This window comes from Stigmatopora argus, chromosome 20 (genome assembly GCF_051989625.1).
Source record: "Stigmatopora argus isolate UIUO_Sarg chromosome 20, RoL_Sarg_1.0, whole genome shotgun sequence".
In the NCBI taxonomy this organism is placed as follows: domain Eukaryota; kingdom Metazoa; phylum Chordata; class Actinopteri; order Syngnathiformes; family Syngnathidae; genus Stigmatopora; species Stigmatopora argus.
In genome coordinates this window covers 1,281,205-1,297,473 of record NC_135406.1, presented here as the reverse complement: position 1 = coordinate 1,297,473, position 16,269 = coordinate 1,281,205, and the positions used below count along the sequence as shown (strand labels likewise).

At 52.7% G+C, this 16,269-nt stretch overlaps 3 protein-coding genes across 5 annotated transcripts; 2 read left to right on the top strand and 1 right to left on the bottom strand.

Annotated features, from left to right (window-relative positions):
- The first annotated feature begins 67 nt into the window (after positions 1-67).
- LOC144066285 (uncharacterized) lies at positions 68-3,213 on the top strand. Its single transcript, XM_077589720.1, has 10 exons — positions 68-211; positions 289-340; positions 400-554; positions 638-742; positions 985-1,113; positions 1,186-1,308; positions 1,394-1,522; positions 1,991-2,069; positions 2,139-2,165; positions 2,248-3,213. The coding sequence occupies exons 2-10, from the start codon at positions 304-306 to the stop codon at positions 2,772-2,774; spliced, it is 1,311 nt and encodes a 436-aa protein (XP_077445846.1). The 5' UTR covers positions 68-211; positions 289-303; the 3' UTR covers positions 2,775-3,213.
- Positions 3,214-3,482: 269 nt separating this feature from the next.
- On the top strand, positions 3,483-4,956 carry hacd4 (3-hydroxyacyl-CoA dehydratase 4). Its single transcript, XM_077589734.1, has 7 exons — positions 3,483-3,651; positions 3,778-3,884; positions 3,942-4,069; positions 4,138-4,247; positions 4,321-4,427; positions 4,503-4,628; positions 4,693-4,956. Coding segments are annotated over exons 1-7 (663 nt in total). The 5' UTR covers positions 3,483-3,649; the 3' UTR covers positions 4,776-4,956.
- focad (focadhesin) lies at positions 4,792-16,267 on the bottom strand. Of its 3 annotated transcripts, none has more exons than XM_077589655.1 (44): positions 16,071-16,267; positions 13,909-13,967; positions 13,763-13,837; positions 13,511-13,665; positions 13,342-13,440; positions 13,175-13,276; positions 12,904-13,105; positions 12,598-12,807; positions 12,442-12,529; positions 12,143-12,336; positions 11,801-12,058; positions 11,107-11,211; positions 10,940-11,041; positions 10,747-10,874; positions 10,553-10,679; positions 10,264-10,398; positions 10,126-10,176; positions 9,959-10,042; positions 9,715-9,847; positions 9,452-9,640; positions 9,246-9,367; positions 9,075-9,167; positions 8,918-9,006; positions 8,808-8,849; positions 8,625-8,733; positions 8,438-8,554; positions 8,147-8,370; positions 7,989-8,078; positions 7,766-7,913; positions 7,576-7,695; positions 7,376-7,498; positions 7,221-7,298; positions 7,081-7,152; positions 6,915-7,017; positions 6,768-6,848; positions 6,577-6,705; positions 6,399-6,514; positions 6,081-6,335; positions 5,935-6,024; positions 5,700-5,877; positions 5,539-5,636; positions 5,235-5,474; positions 5,087-5,162; positions 4,792-5,020 (listed from the first exon to the last, which is right to left on the bottom strand). In XM_077589655.1, exons 2-44 carry the CDS (start codon positions 13,960-13,962, stop codon positions 4,947-4,949), a joined length of 5,358 nt encoding a protein of 1,785 aa, XP_077445781.1. In that variant the 5' UTR covers positions 13,963-13,967; positions 16,071-16,267; the 3' UTR covers positions 4,792-4,946. The 3 variants fall into 3 exon arrangements, with proteins under 3 accessions (XP_077445781.1, XP_077445782.1, XP_077445780.1); XM_077589656.1 differs by lacking the exon at positions 16,071-16,267 and adding an exon at positions 15,430-15,917; XM_077589654.1 differs by lacking the exon at positions 16,071-16,267 and having other exon boundaries at positions 13,909-15,917.
- Between the last annotated feature and the right edge of the window lie 2 nt (positions 16,268-16,269).

Genomic DNA, 16,269 nt, shown 5'->3' with positions numbered 1-16,269 from the left:
AGATAGGCAAAACTTTATTAGCACTGCTGTAAAACAACATCCCTCGTAAAGGTGATACGCGGCAAGGAGCTAGCCATCCCGCTCTCCACTCCCTGTCGATAAACAGTCCAAAGTTCAGGGAGGGTCCATCAAAATGACCACGCAGGCAGCGGTGCGCAACCAGTCGCCGTCTCCGCCTGCTGAGCCGCAACTCCGCTCTCTCCAACGCCAGGTATGGATTAGAAAGTAGGGCAGTTGGCATCCAGATCGCAATGGAATAACTTTTTGGGGGGTTGTTTTCCTCTATAGGAGTGAATAGAAGAGATGGAAATGAAGAGCATTTTGAAACAAGACAGAAAAAGTAAGTGGTCACGCCACCCTTGGGCGACCACGCCGGGCTCATTTGCCGGACATCCGCAGGGCTCGGCCCGTTGCTGAAGGCGCAGGGCTACGGCACCACCCAGAGCAGCTCCATCGGGGCGGTGCGCTGGAACCTGCCGGAGGAGGACGTCCAGGTTCACAACTCGGCCCCGAGCAGAACCGTCATCGGCGGGGGGTTGACCGGAAGCTCGCAGGTGAGCGGTCGGGGTCTGTCCGTCTGACTCGCTTTGCCGGATTGAGAAAGCTGCTTTTGACTGGCCTCTACGGACGTTCTCAGCACCCGAAAGCGCCTCGCCAGAACAACTTGAAGGACCTGCGCAGCCTGCAGGAGTGCGTACAGTTCATCCAACATTGGAAGGAGCAAGTGGACCAGGTTTGCAAGGTACCTCGCATGGGCGCCGATCCTAGTCTTTCCTACCTGCCCTCGCTCTCTGCGTCCACATCTGGGGGTGTTGAGTCTCTTGCCCTCGTTTACGTTATATTTCGAATGGGCTTTTAGTTTTAGAAATGCTTTTTCTCCCGTAATTGTGACGGCTTGGACGTCTACCGGTGATACAGCCTACGTGGAAAGCGTTTTCAAGAGCCACATGATTGGACGGATGAGATTTTCCGTTTTTATTCCAGCACCCCGGAGCCCATCCAGAAGCAGCGCCCCCCAAGACCGAGAAATCCGACTCTCGCGCCGAACGCAGTCTGGAAGAGAGTCGCAAACTCATCTCCGAGTGGGTCGAGGAACTACGCCACGTGGACCAGGTCCGCCGTGGCGCCGACCTCGCCCGATGAGCGTCCTGAGCTAGTTTTCACCCATGGCTTGCCCGTCCTCAGCTTCTGGAGGGGAACCCCTGGAAGAAACATCAGCAGCCACAACACGAGAAGGACTCGGAGAGCCACGACAATGGCCAACTCAAGGTCATGGAGTGGGCCAAGGAGGTTCAGATGGTTTCTGAGGTGGGGGAACTGCCTTGCAAACTCTTTCGCTGCTCTGGGACTTTGCCAAGAACTCTGCTGGCAAGCTTTTGATTTTCTTTTTTAGACCTGTGGGGTCCAGAGCGACGAGTTGGGCAAAGTTTTAAGTCTGCTGGGCATCAAGAAGAAGCGACTTGGGATCCTGCTGCCCCTGCTGGAGTTCATCACCTGGTCACTCCTGAAGGAAGACAGTGTGGTGAGTCCACCGTGCGAAGAAGTGGCCGGTTTTGTTTGGGGTTGGATCGGTTGCTAAGGAGTTAAAAGGTTCCAAGAGGTTCAGAGTCATAAAAGCAGCTGATAAGGGAAGGCCAAGGACGCAGGTCAGAGATTTAGTTTTGTTGGGAGAGCATGACTTACATGACCATAAATGAGCCAGGTCATCTCCTTTATGTAATCGCAGATAACCCATGATACACTTGTCCTTTATTGCCCATGGTTCAATATCAATTTGTGACGTGGAAATACCCATATAAAAGAATGACAGAGCACATTTTGGGGGCAAGAGTCACAGTTGCTGACGGAATTTCTTTTCGAGTCAGTGGTTCACCGTCACACAAGTACTTTGAACATTTATTGGTCTCGTGAAATGCTTGGAGGGCGCAGGTCAGAGATGTAAAGTTTTGTTGGGAGAGAGCATGACTTGGCTTGCTTGAACTGGTTTCAGGCCACGATTCCGCAGTTGTGGTTGCCGGTGAAGCAGCGCACGTGGAAAGTGGGGACGTCCAAATACATCCCCAACTCAGGTAGGCTCCTCTTTTGAACGGCTTCCTTTGTCCGTCTTGAGAGTCACTGGGCCACTTGTCCCTTTGCAGTATGGAGCTGGATCCGCTGCGCCCAAGGTGAGTCCGACGCCCGCGATAGACCGTCTCGGGTGACGTCTGAGATGAAGCGTGGGGTCACGTTGTTCTCTCGCGGCCACAGCCGACGTGCTCCTGGACCCCAAGACCAACTACCCGTGGCTGGCCCTGTCCGAGGACCAGCGGGGAGTCCAGGAGGGTGCGCGGCAGGCCGACCTGCCGCCCAGCTCGCAGCGCTTCGACCGGTGGGCCTGCGTGCTGGCCTGGGAGGGCTACAACCGCGGCCGCCACTACTGGGAGGTGGACATCCTCAATGGCGGCTACTGGCGGGTGGGCCTGACCTCCATCGACTCCGCACGCCACGGCCGCTTCCCCATGAACCCCAAGACGGGCTACTGGTGCCTGTGGCGCTCCACGCACCAGTTCTACGCGTGCACCACGCCTGAGACGGCGTTGCCCATCGGCCTGGTGCCTCGACGGATGGGGATCTACCTGGACTACGAGGAAGGTCAGGTGTCCTTCTACAACGCAGAGAGCAAGACACACATCTACACCTTCACGGGCAAATTCAAGAGTAAGGTGTACCCGCTGTTCGCACCGCTAGACGGCCGCACCCTCATGACCATCCTGCCGCCACACAACAGTTCCTGAAAACCGATGACCCCGTGCGGTGGTAAGCACTTCGCAAACAAAACTCCAGCAAAAATGGATTGCGAAGCAGGTGGCCAACCGTCGAGGGAACCTCGGCCCACTATTTGAGAACTCCTGATATTCCCAATCACTGCATTTATATATTATCTAATCATGTTTCCCGAGTCATCGTTGACCCCAATGTGAGTGCCTGGATGGAGGGTACACATGCGCACTTTATCATGTACATATTTTGTGAAAGTAATTGTGTTTTCTTGGTGTCATTTTTCGAACCCTAATTTGTCCGGCTCAGTGCAAGTGCAATATCTGTAAATGGGCGTGTGCTCAATTGTCATAAGGAATAAGAAATGTGATCATTTTTAATAGCGCACATTGCCGCATTGTTATTGGAGATGTGTGACTTGACTTTATTTTCAATAAAAATATTACAAAGGTCTAATTTTGTATGTCAGTAATTTAATCCTAGTATTATATAGGTTTCATTTCAAATCATATCAGATCACTATTTGATCTCCTTCTGGTAATTTTGGGCCATTCTGGGTGATTTTTTTCACGACGACAAATACAGTTTTTAGTTTTTTTTTTTGTAGGTCTGAGTTGCAAACGAATAGGGAATTTCTCCTGGGCGTCTACCGGCAATGTTGTAAATTCTAGACGAGCTATCTTTGTTCCAATCAGGTTCCCCCTTTGCGCACATGTGATCGATAGAGTGTCAACAAATCAGGCTGAGGAAGTGCAGCTGAGCAAACGTCGCGCTTCTTTTCCTGTTTCAGCCGTTGAGGCAGCCGCCAAAAAGAAAAGGTACCTGCGCCCACAGACCGTTTACTGGAAAATTTAACCTTTTTATTTTTGCAAAGAAGAGGAAGAACAAAAGAATGTAAGTGAGCACTTTAGGTTTCACAATGTGTTTTTCAAGGCTGAGGCGGGATGGGATTCGAACTTGTAGATGCATGTTCTATCAGGAATTGGCTTGTGTAATCCTTGAATATGCTCTCTAATTGAGGCTCAGCATCCGGCTGGTCTACATTTTCTCCTACAACCTGTTCCAGTTTTGCGGACACACGTGGATCCTGACCAACACGGTGGTCAGGTTCCTCACCTTCGGACCAGGTGAGCCTCTTCGCCCAGTCTTTGGAGAAGAGCGCCGTGAAAACTGTTTTTTTGCAGATGCGCTGGCGGATACCTTTCATTCCATCGGCTTGGTCATGAGTGTGTGCCAGCTGCTGGCGGTCTTGGAGCTTTTCCACATCGCCGACGGGCTGGAGAAGGCCCGACTGCTCCCGCGCTTCATCCAAGTACGGCTCGGCAAGTCGGGATCCCGGACTTGCTTCTGGGCGGCCTTCAAAAGTCAGATCTGGTGCAGGTTTTAGAGAAGAACCTCCTCCTTTTGTTCCTCATCCTGGCGGAGGAGGTGCAGAGTAAACCCCTGGCGTGCTTGCTACTCTTCTTCTGGAACATCTTGGACTTGCTGAGGTGGATGCCGAGAGACCGCCGCTACCTCCAACACCCAATGGGCTAGCCTGCGGTCATCTGGTTTTGGTCTCAGGTACCCCCACGAGGTGATGTGCGTGATGGACCTCCCATCGCCTTCCATGCTGTGGGCCCGTTACACGCTCTGGATCCCCATCTACGTCCTCTCGGTCATCACGGAAGGTGAATCCACGATTCTATCGCTTCGTCTTGAATCGGTCCGAGACCTCCTTATTTTTGGTCCCCCCCCCCCACCAGGGCTCACTGTATTCCACACGACACGCTACATGGAGCTGGAAGCGTTCCGGATGAGGAACGCCACCGCTCCGGGTCCCTCTCCACGCCCACTGCCCCTCGTGGTTTTCTTGCCTCTCCTCGCTTTGGGTAAGACTCTTTTATTTACTCCAATTCCAAGTGACCACGAATGAGAAAGCGACGTTTTTTTCAGGAGGGACGCTGACAGTGTGGCAGTCGCTGATAGAGAGAACACAACAGATTGAAAGGTGGGCCAAGAAGACCAAGAAAAAATGAGGCAGATGGAACACAGTTAACAGAAAAGTCTGTAGCATCCCACCGATAGACGGTCAAGTCTTGACCGTCTATCGGCGGGGATGCTACAAGTCCTTTATTTGGAATGAAATCCTCCAGATGTGTTTATGTAAGGGTCCGGTGCTCTCAAATAAACTCTCCAAGGGCTGTCCACTACCAGCCATAGGCTCTTGTCCACACCGATTTCTTCTTGAAGTCCGGCAAATGGCGCAGGGCCAGCAGAGCATCTAAAAGGACGAGAGGGAGCCACTTAGAATCTCAAAGCAACTCCGAACCCTCGCCGTATTTCTCACCTCGGGCCGCGTCGACGGTTGTCGCCGACAGACTTTGTCGGGGTCCCTCGGCGATGCCGAGGAGCCAGTCTACGAACTAAGGCGCACACGAGTCGGCTACGAACGAGGACCCGTACCCCGCCCTCGGACGATTCTTGGCGGTAATGACCTTGCGCGATTGGTGAATCCAGGGTTCTTTGGCGAGGAGAAGGGGCAAGCTGCGGGGCAATCCCAGCAGGCAGCGAGGCAAGGCTTGCTCCGTCTGGGATTCGGCGCCGTACAGGGCGTGCGGCAGGCCCGCCGACTGGCGCGGGAGCCAGCTGCACCTGATACCGAACAGGAGGGGCGCCGAGTGGTCGCCCCAGGACACCACGGCGGCGGCGAAGACTCCGAACAGAAAGTCGGTGGCCTGCGGAAAAGTCACCAGATTTGACTCGGCAGGTCAAGCCGACACCGGCGGATGTCCGACTTACCTTTTTGGCATCTTGGCATGTGACCGTGGTGGTGCCATAGGCTACGTTCCGCAGGAGTCCCATCAACTCCAGCAGCCACTCCATTCGTTTGATAACGCCTACACCGCAAAGGACGCTCGGTTCCTCGTGTTCCTTCAAATCCTTTCATTTTTTTGCTTCACCTGTATTGTCACTTGCAGCTAGGCGACACTGATAGAACGTCTGCAGGAGGAGCCAGCCCACCCGGCGGCCCGGCCAACCGCGGAGCACGCCGGCGATGATGTCGTTGAAACCCAACAACGGAATCCTCCCTCGCGACACCAGGTAAGCTAACACGAAGCAGCTTTTCTCCATCTGGGTCTAAAAAAACACAAACGTGAGGTCCATGGTGTCTAGAAGCTCTCTGCGCCGTCCTACCTCTGTGACACGTGCGATGCGGTCAATCTCCGAATCAGCCATTGCGGACAAACATTCGGCAACTCCCACATAGAAATCGACGCCGCTGTCCTAGAGTGCAAGCGCATTGAGTTTTTCAAAGATGGGGGAGGATCGAGACTTGCTACCTTTATCTGGTCTGGTAGGAGATTGAAAATCTTCTCGGTGGCTTGACTCAGGACAGTCCAGCACATGGCAGGAGGGTCGGGGGCGGCGGCGGCCTGGGCGAGGCCTCGCAGCAGGGAGCGGCCAAGACGCCCAGGTCCGAGGTCTTCCTGAAAGATCTGCGGGCCCAATGTGTCCACGAAGAACTGGAGCTTGTCCTCGGCGACGTGCTTCATCCACGAAGAGAGGTTCTCATACAAGAGGGACCGCGTCTGGGACTATAAAGTTGTCAAGTTCAAGACGGACCAAAATCCAAATCGGGGGCGACGTTCCGCACGTACACCGAGACTGTACACAAGGGGCGAGGACAGCCAGGAGCCCAGGAAGAGGGAGGCGCTCTGGGAATACTGAGCTTGAGCTGCAGCCAACGCCATGCACTGATGCTGAACCTCCTCGCCTGCCAAGGCGGGAACTAAATTAAACATTGCCTCGCGCGAGCGAGCATGTTTGGGCGCCTACCGAAGCCGAGTCGCATCAGAGGGGACAGAATCCCGCCCCAATTGACTGGCGGGTACTTGACGGCGCTGGCGACCGAGGCCAGAGGCGTCAGAGCCGTTTGCACCAGACTCGGATCCGCAAACTCAGGACCTGCGTGCATTTACGGAGTGTCGATTTCAGGGGCAAAACAACTTGCAAACCAAACGGCAAACCTTTTTTTCCCGCTTCCGTCAGCAAGTCCACCATGGCTCTGATGACACTTTTCTCCGGCAGGTAACAAAAATCTTGAGGCACTGAAAGAGACGACCAGGTCAGAAGTTTCCTCTTGTATTTTCCTGGTCCATTTGAGGCACGCCCACCTGCCGTGTGACTGAGACCGCTGGAAATGTGCGACAAATACAAGTGTCCCAGCAGGCAGGCGCAGTTAGACTGCAGGCCAATCGCCCCTGAAAAGCTTACGATCTGAAGGAAGAGCTTTTTTGTAAAGGATGCGAGCAAGAGAGGACGACTTGAATGGAAGGCTACCTGCGAGACGGCCCGTATGACCTCGTTCAGTCGACTCTGTTGGTTGGAGGAAGTCTCCAGTTCACTCTTGAGCTATGAAACAAAGGCAGGCTCGACTGACGAACCCAAAGAGAGATGGGATGTGACGACCGAACAAAAACCTGAATAATGTAACGCTCGGACCCCACTGCGGCCACCAGTCCGTTAACAGCGGCCAGGCGCTGCATGGTGGGACAACCCTGAAAACGGTAAAGACAAGCCCGGTCGAGTAAGAGTCGGAAGAAGTCAGAGGAACGAACAAGACGGAATGCTGCACCTCGGCCAGTAAAGTCTTGAGCCAGGCGCCCAGCAGACGAGGTTGGAGGTCTTCCGCTTTGCCGTGACCGCACAGAGAGAGACCGTGGACCGCCAGGCCCAGAGCCATTGCCACGCCCGGACTCTGAACGAGAGAAAACACCTCCTTGTGGAACAACGACGATGGAAAACAACCCAGTGGAGATGAATTTGCACCGAAACCTGCTGGCTGTCTTCCGTCAAAGAGCGCAGAGTATCAACAACCTGGTCCACCCTGCCGGAATCGACCAGGCTCCTGCCGAAGGCCGAGACGCAGACGCAAGCCATCGAGTACGCCAACACCTAGTGTGACCGAACTTCACAGCTCCTATTTTTGCAAGAATTGCCTCTCCTTTTCAATTTACTGTCCTACCTCCTGCAACATGCGCCCCTGTTGGTCGCCATCCTTCAGGGCCTGATGTAGTCTGTCCAGCGTTTGGATGACACGGCCGAGCTGACCCGTCTGTCCTCCGTCACAGAGGGCCGAAAGCACCAGACCCAGACCCAACAAACATCCGGTGCTAAGACAGATAAAAAAAAAACTAAATGATTTGTACAGGAGCCCCCCTCGCGACAATGACCGGCGCCCCGCTGACTTGTATTCTGTATCGGTGTCAAATGCGCCAGCTTCCAGAGCCGCGAGACCATCGGGGAGGAGATGGGCGTTCTTCTCGGGAGAGATGTCACTGCGGAGCAGAATGGACATCAGCGACGGCAGACGTGGGGGCCCTTTTTTTCCACGTCCACACGCTACCTGAGGCGCTGGCGATGTAGGCCGGACAGCACCATGCCGAGAGCCAGGCCCGAGTGGAACCGAATGGGCTGGGAGTCGTCGGACAGGCCGGCACGGAGCGCGGAAGCCACCTCCTCGGCTCTGTCCTGATGCCACAGAACCAGCGCCGGGACCAACAGGGACAGCGCCAGGCTAGCGCAGGAGCGAGCGATGGCACTGGCGGTGTTCTCGCCCGAATAGGAGCGCTGAGCAGAAAGACTTGCTCGGAAAGGACGTTTTTCTTTCAGGACATGGAGGAATAGCTAGACTTACATGCAGGTACCACGGAAATACTTGTCCTTTGGCTTTGTAGCTACTGCTGATAATGCTAAACAAGGTGTCGAGCACCATCGCTAGCCAGCTAGCGGTAGGCACAAACTCAGCTCCAGCCTAAAAGCAAAAACGTCCCTCTTGAAAGCATTTCACACACAATCCCGCCTTAAGGTGACGGGTTTCTTACTCGCAAGCCCCCGTCGTTGTCGGCAGGGAGGTTGCGCTCGTATTTAGCCAGGATGGCAGCCAGGGCGCTGAGAGCCAGGACGGAGTTTCCCTGAACCATTGGACTGTCCCTGAACGCAGCACAAACGCATTTTATATTTTATCCTCAGAACCAAGACTCCTCGACAGTTGTGCTTTCTCTCACTTTGTTGCGCCTCTGATGACATCGGTCAGGTGATCTCTGGTCCTGGGAATGAGCACGAGAGATGAACGGCAAAGGATTTGGGATGGGAGCGGCTTCAATGGGACACTCACCACAGCCAGGCACAGTGTTTTTTGTACTGTAGTTCTTCCGAAGCCTCTTGCTCTTTTTGCCTCTGCATTTCCAGATCCGCACGGCGGCCCTGAACACAGCGCAAAAGTCGCTCGGGCCTGCCCCGTCGACGGATCTAGAGATACGCAAGGAAGCCACCTCGAGGACTGCGTGGAAAGTCCGATGCATGAAATCCCGCCACGCCTGAGGCAGGAGCAGAGCGTGGTGCCATTCGGACAGCTGGATGTTCACCTGCCGAAGGAAGGTAAACACAAGGTTTATGACTTGTCAAATGCAACAAGAAGCGACAGAAAAAGAAAGAAAAATGACTTCATGGATGAGAGCCGTCAAGGTATGCTGGTAGCTGCGACTGCGACCGAGAAGGTGCCGGTGCACGGGTCGGCCGTCACGATCCGTCTGCTGAGGTAGCTCGTAGCAAAGCAAGAGGCCAGCTGTCACCGCAAAACGAGTGCACATTCAGTGAATGGATTGACAGACCGGTCGGTACATGCCCACCACGTTCCCAACTTCATCACCTGCCAATCCCGGTTTGAGGCCCGGCTGCTTGTTCTTCTCGTAGGTCTTGAGCACAAAGGCCGGAATCCCCGCCAACGATTTGCCCTGGTCCGAACGGAGCTCGCCACCCCTCAGGGCAGAAAAGTACACGCCCCTTGGCATCCGGCTCATCTCCTGCTTGACTAGCGAGGTCAGGAAGAGCTCCAAGGCTGCACGGATTGAGAGTAGTCCAAGTGTTCAACCGAGACCACTCACTAATGGCAAAAAAGACCATGGTGTTCACCTGGTAGAGCAGCCGGGGGGGTGAGGGTCAGCAACTTTACATAGGAGGGACCCACGACAGACAGGTCTTTCTCTTCTCCCGTTCCCGCCTGCTCGCCGTCCTCGGGTTCAGGCTCCTGGACTGCAGGCCTGGCCTACAAATGTCAAGGGCAAAAGGAGACAAGGCCTTGAGCCTCATACCTAACCCTGCCTTGAGAGAATTTGTGTTTGCCCTCTTTAAAAAAATCCTAAAAGGCTTCACTCACTGCCTCAGGGAGATGATTTACTGTGTGAACCGCTTCTGGGAAGTCCGCCAAGGCTCGAAAACCACAACTGACCACCTCTGGATCCTTTGGCCAAAGAGCAAAATAATTAGAGTCTCAGACGCACCAGTCACAAGATCCCATCTGGCCAGCGTGTCATCTACACGGACCTTGTCCGCAACGTAATCCCACAGAAAGCTGACCGCTTCTTCCTTGAGGAGCTATAAAAGAAGACATGTGGGAAAAAATACAAACAGCATCAAGTTGTTTTGTTGTTATATTTTGCAGAATTTTGTCTCTGCACGCACTTCATACTCCTCAGACTTGACGACGAGCTGAGGAACCATAGCCAAAAGCTGAGAGACCGCTTTGACCATCGGTGGACGAGACTCGCACCTCAGGTCTGGTCCGAGACTTCTCCACGTCGACACGATGTCGACAACCTGCAAAGAAAAACCATGAGCGCTTCACCTTTGTGAAAAGCTGACTTTCTTATACGTGGGAGCTTCAGGCAGGAAAGTCACGAGTTATTTTTACACTTTTGGAATCACATTCCCTGCTTTCGGTTGAGGGATTGTGAAGTATTTGGCAGCCAACCTCTGCGCGGCACAGCTCCTGCAGTCCCTGCAGGGCGAGGACCGCCGGGGTCACCTGGTCTGGTCTGGTGCATTGCTTCAGAGTTGACACCAGGGCAGCCAACATGTCACTCCCATGCTGGTACGGCCTGGTCACGCCCGCATCAACAATCAAGTTAACAGCGTACCCAACGGGCGCGGGTCAAAGAATCTGACCTCTCTCGGCAAATGTCCCGAAGACAGGCCGCCCTGGACAGAACCTGCTCCCACTGGGCGTCCCTTCCCGTCACCACCCGGTTGTCCGGCTGGGTCAACAGTCGCTGAAGCTCCGGGTAAACGCGGTCCTGCAGGAAAATAAATGAAACCGTCGCATAACGGCGAAGGGTGGACAGTTCTCAAGATCACCGACCTGTTTCTTCCAAAGGCTGGTCGTCAGTCGCATGGCCACTGCTTTGAGTTTGGGGTCGCTGGCGAGGAGGCTGAGAGTCTGCAGCACCGTGGGTATGCATAGCTGCAAAGCGAAAGCGCGTTGGAGTACCCGTGCTAGCGACTGGAGCCGGGTCGGTCGTTTGGAACCTTGTCAGTCCCGAGGCCCGGGAGGCACTCCAGCACAGCGTGAGAAAGATGTGGGTTCTTTTCTTTCCTCAGCTTGAATAGCAGCAGTGGAAGAAGGGACGGGACCTGCAATGCAAAAGCTTCAGAGTTGAATGGAATGGTCCGTCCAGAATTTCTTGCTAGCCTTGACATCTCAAGACCTTCAGGTCTCGACCTAACCAGGATGGAGATTTTATTTGTAGTACGTTGCGGCGTCCACTATCGATTAGCACCATCGAACAAATCAAGCAATGCCCGGTGTCGAAATGTACCGACAATTTTCTGTAAAAGCAGACATTGAGCTTTGTGCTAGCTTGTGGAAAACAACTCAATTTGTCAACAGCCCTCTTCCACTCCATAAATGCTCGGTGCAAGTGGCACTGTGGGAGCAATTAGAACAGCAGGGGAATCCTCTTAACGAGCAGCCTTGGCACCGCATGCTACTTCACATCATTGTCTGGAGCTGGAGTGACTCTCATTGCAGTCCCGCAGGCCCCGAGGGCGGTAGGAAGCCCAGAGCCAAATGCTGCAAGCTTTTTCACCTGAATGTATCCATTGAAAAATCTATGCGCATGAATGTTACCCACCTAGCATTTATTTGGCGTCCCAGGAACTGAAAAATTGAGATTCGCCAATTGCAAAATCTCTGAATCGAGCCCGGCCCGTCGCCACCCACCTGATGGGGGTCGACTGCCGCGACTGCTCGTAAGGCGTCTAAAGCCAAGCGGCAGACGACGTCCTGGCCCGTGAGGAGGAGGTGGCTGACGACAAAGACCAGGGAGTTGGGCAGGCGCTGGTTTGAGCACAGCGCCGAGGTTAGCGAGAGAAGCCAGTCGACGGCCGAGGGCGGATCCGCCGCCTGACTGAGAATGGACACGGCAGCCCTCAGTTCACTGAACCAGGGAGTGAGAAGAAGTGCCTCTGGTAGATGAGACTGTTCACAAGGAGAGGTTAGCTTTCATTTCAGAGCCGATCACTTTTTGGGCCGGTCCGTTCCGGACGGCAAACGCCGCTACACCTGCTGGAGTTTGGCAGTGGGCCTGCTGACGCCGCGGAGCACGCTCTGTGCCAGCTTCTGGTTGAGGTCGTGCGTGCGGCGCTCCGCCAGCGGCTCGGTTAGATCTGAACAGTACATGAGTTGCAGCACAGGTAGAACCAGGACCGGACTCAACCACGGGGACAGCTCGCTGTCTTCTGGCAGTAAAATCGAGACTTGAAAGTGGAAAGAGGGAGGAAGAAATGTGAAAACGGACCACTGGATGTGTGTTTATCTTTATACTACTCTACGTCTACATGTATACAGGTTTTTGTTCTTACCCAGACTCAGCAAGCTACTCTGCTGTGCTGCAGGGGCCTCGAAAAGAAGCAAGGCGACACCCATCAACAGCTCATTCAAGGGCAGCTCCTGCAAACAGGTCTACGGCATCAGCAGACGTAGCACACCGGATGGACCCACAAGACAGGCGAGCCGACCTCTCGGCACGTGGGCAAGAGTTCCGTCATCAAGCCGACAAGAGGGCGACAGTCTCCGCTGAAGCTGAGGCAGCGCTGACAGGCGCAGAGCAATTGGAGCAGGAGACGAATTTTCTCGCCCTTACGGGGTTCTCGACCCTCCCCGGCCAGATGGGGAAGCAGGGCGCCGATGAACCAGTCTAGCTCCAACGCATCTTCTACCTTGTCCACCTGCCATGACAAATACGTTCAGGATTAGGCTCAGGGTTATCCCTGACGAATTTGGACACGGGTATTCCGGATCTTAGAACGAGTCCCGACAATTACCGGCATGCGCGGTACCAGTTGGCAGAGGCATCGGATCAGGCTCTCGGATGCCGACGAGTTCCCGTCGGGCCGCCGCCGATCGGCGGGCAGCAGCGTCCGGAGGAGACCCTGGCGGAGGAGGCCGTGCTCGGTCTGCCTTTCGGGGTCGCAGTAGAGGTAGCAGAGGAAGGGGACCAGCATGGCGATGTAGCCGGGTTCATTTCTGGTTCGTCAAAGAAAACATCATGGCTGGGATAGCAAGCAATGTCAGATGGCTTCTTCCAGCGCTTGCCTTTCAACAGCCTGCCTAACAAAGTCATCGATGGCTGAGAGGAGGGCAGTCCAGCAGTCTGGACGGTTTTCCAGGGCTGTTATGTACGGGTGGGGACAACTCCTACGGAAAACGCAACCAAAGTGCGTTCCTGACATCCATCGGCGGCCGGTTGCCGATCGACTGACCTAATGCCGTAAGGACAGGCGAAGTTAGCGTTCCGGTCTCGGCGATCCGCCTGCATCCGAAGCAGCTGCCCCGTGACTTGAAGCAGCCCCTGGACGTTCCTGAGGACGGCTTGTGTCAGAACCATAGAAAAGGGAAAGAAAACCCTTAGGAGCCACCGAGTTTCCGTACCCCGCGGAAGGCAGCAGGTTGAGAACGTTATTGAGGACGTCTTGAAGGTCGGCGTGGCCTTGATCCACCAGCAAGACCACGCTGTCGCAGCAGGCCGAACGCACCGGATCGCAGCCGCCGCAACACTGTTCCCACAGAGTCTCGAGTGCGGAACCCTGGCGGCGGAAAACCCAGAAAAAAACTCAATTTTCTGTGACTGTTTTAAACATTGAAAAACAAAACCGCTATGGTGCTGACTCGGCGGAATTTCACCTTTGTGGAAAACGGGTTGATTTTTCCAGTCTGGCCTTTCTCTTTAAGCACGGCAGCAACGAGTCTTCTCACCGCCTGCGGTCACGATAATTTCAGTAGGCTACCAATTACTACCTGGCGTGTAAGTCTAGTTTTTCTCGATTTACCTGGGCTTGCATGACAGGGTTGGGAAAGGCGAGCCGTAGCTTTAAGGCCTCCATGGTGCCTAGCCAAGCAGTAGAAACCATCAGAAAAGTCTATTTCTCAGCATGGTCACATGGGGTTTGGTCCCGCCCCCCCGTTTAAAAGAGGGCTATCAGGTGTCGACCTGTGAAATGCAGGCCATGCGGCCACCTGTTGCCTCAAGAACAACTGTGAACACGTTGAAAAAGTTGATTCCCGGATCACATAGTCAAGCGAACAGGCCCAACCCGTGACATTTTTCCAAATGAGCAATCGAAAGGCATCGCCATGTAAGTAGAATTCTGCCGTTTGATCTGCGCGTAAGCTGATCCAAGGGTTTAACCTTACCAGGAACAGGCGACAGGCCTGAGTCCAGCACCCACCCAGAAGCCACAACACCCAACCCACCCTTTCAACCGTTATCTATGTGATAAGCCCTCGCGCTCGGCCTGCCGGCAGCAGCGCGTCAGCCACCCGCATTCGCCGCCGGGCTTTTTTGACAAGCCACACCAGCAGGTAAGTTGGTCCGCTTCCTCAAAACTACATTTCGCCCCCAAGGGAGCAGCTTTCAAATGATTTATTTTTTGGCAAATCTGCTCTCGAGGTTCAATTTTGCTCCGTGAAAACTCCAAATGTTTGTTTGGGTGCTTTGTTTTGGTGCATTTCCACCCGTACTGCTGAACAATATGGACCCGCAACTGCAAAGGTCTGCAATAGCCACAGAAGGGAGGACAATGCCGTGGTACTTGTTGAGCCAACAGAGCTTTAGAAAGGACCAAAACCAGGCTTTCCTTTCAGGTGACACAACGGGACGGCACAACCAGTGTTTTTTTCCAAGCTAAAACATGAAATATTCGACAATTCCGATTCTTTGAACAAAATGGGATTCTTTTTTGCGCGTTGGCTGCCATTGACGGTGATAGACAGACCAGAGTTCTTTAAAAAATGAGCTGTTTTTACTTTCCCCCGCAGCAAATTGGACATTACACAACTATTTAAATTGGGGAATGCGTCACAAAATCTGCCAGAATTTGGACGTCAATTGCTGTCAATGGCACTGAAACATGATCACTCACTGCAAATCTCCCAATTCCGTACATCTATCCATTATGAATGATTTAAAAAGGCACACTGGGAGAGAAACACATTGAAAGGAGCAAATTTAACTGAAAAATAAAGATGACAAGCATATGTTTTTTAAAGTAGACTTATTTTCCAATCAATTTCTTGTGCTGGCACTTGACTTTATAGAAAAATCAACAAATCATACATTTTTCAGATCAAAATGTGCGAATTATGATCATTTAAAATTTGTTTAACAGTGAGGCTAAGATAGCTATACTTTTGCCAACGTGATATGATCACTTAAATCATGATTATGACCGCAATGCACGACATGCATAGAAAGCAATGAGGAACAGTAAATGGTTAGGGTTAGGGTTAGGGGTGCTGCTTTAAAGTGCACTACAAATTAATACGTACTTTAACGATTCATTAACTTTTACCTTAGCCTCTTTCACCGTATTCAGAACAGCATTGGGAGAACGGGAAGCGACGCAAGCCAAATTAAACTATAAATATGAAAAGAAATATGGTCTGAGATGAAGTTTGAATCACTAGATCCTCGTTAATTATCGATTTACAATCATTTCGAAAAGAAAAAGTCGAACGTGTCTGCGTATCGCAGGGTAACTTGAAGGCAGCGTGAGCATTCATTCGCGCATGCGCTTTCGTCAAAGTAGAGGAATTGAGTCAAAAGACAAAGCGTATTACGAATGTGGTATGAATAAATATGGGGGGAAAACACCGTTAGAATGTTTATAAACGAAACGGAAATTAAAATACATATTTTCCGATAAATTTCATGTGGTGTCACTTCGCTTTATACAAGAAATCAACTGGGGCAACAGTACGATTGTTTATACGTTTTCATATCAAAATGGGCGAATTATGATCATCTTATATTTGCCTGATAGTGAGGCTGAGTTTGCTATACTTTTGCCAACGTGAAATGGATCACTCAAATCATGATTATGACCGAAATGCACAACATGCATGGAAAACAATGTGGAACAGTAAATGGTTAGGGGTGCTGCGTTTAAGTGCACTAGAAATTAATGCGTACACTAACATTCATTCACTTTACCTTAGCCACGTTTAGCGTATTCAGAATAGGGGTGTGAGTACGGGAAGCAAGAGAAGCCAAAGTTATCATAAATATGAAAAAAGTATGGTCTCGGGTGAGCTTTTAGTCACCAGATCCTCCTAAATTATCGATTTAAAATCATTTAGAAAAGAAAAAGTCGAACGTGTCTGCGTAATCGCAGGGTAACTTAAAGGCAGCG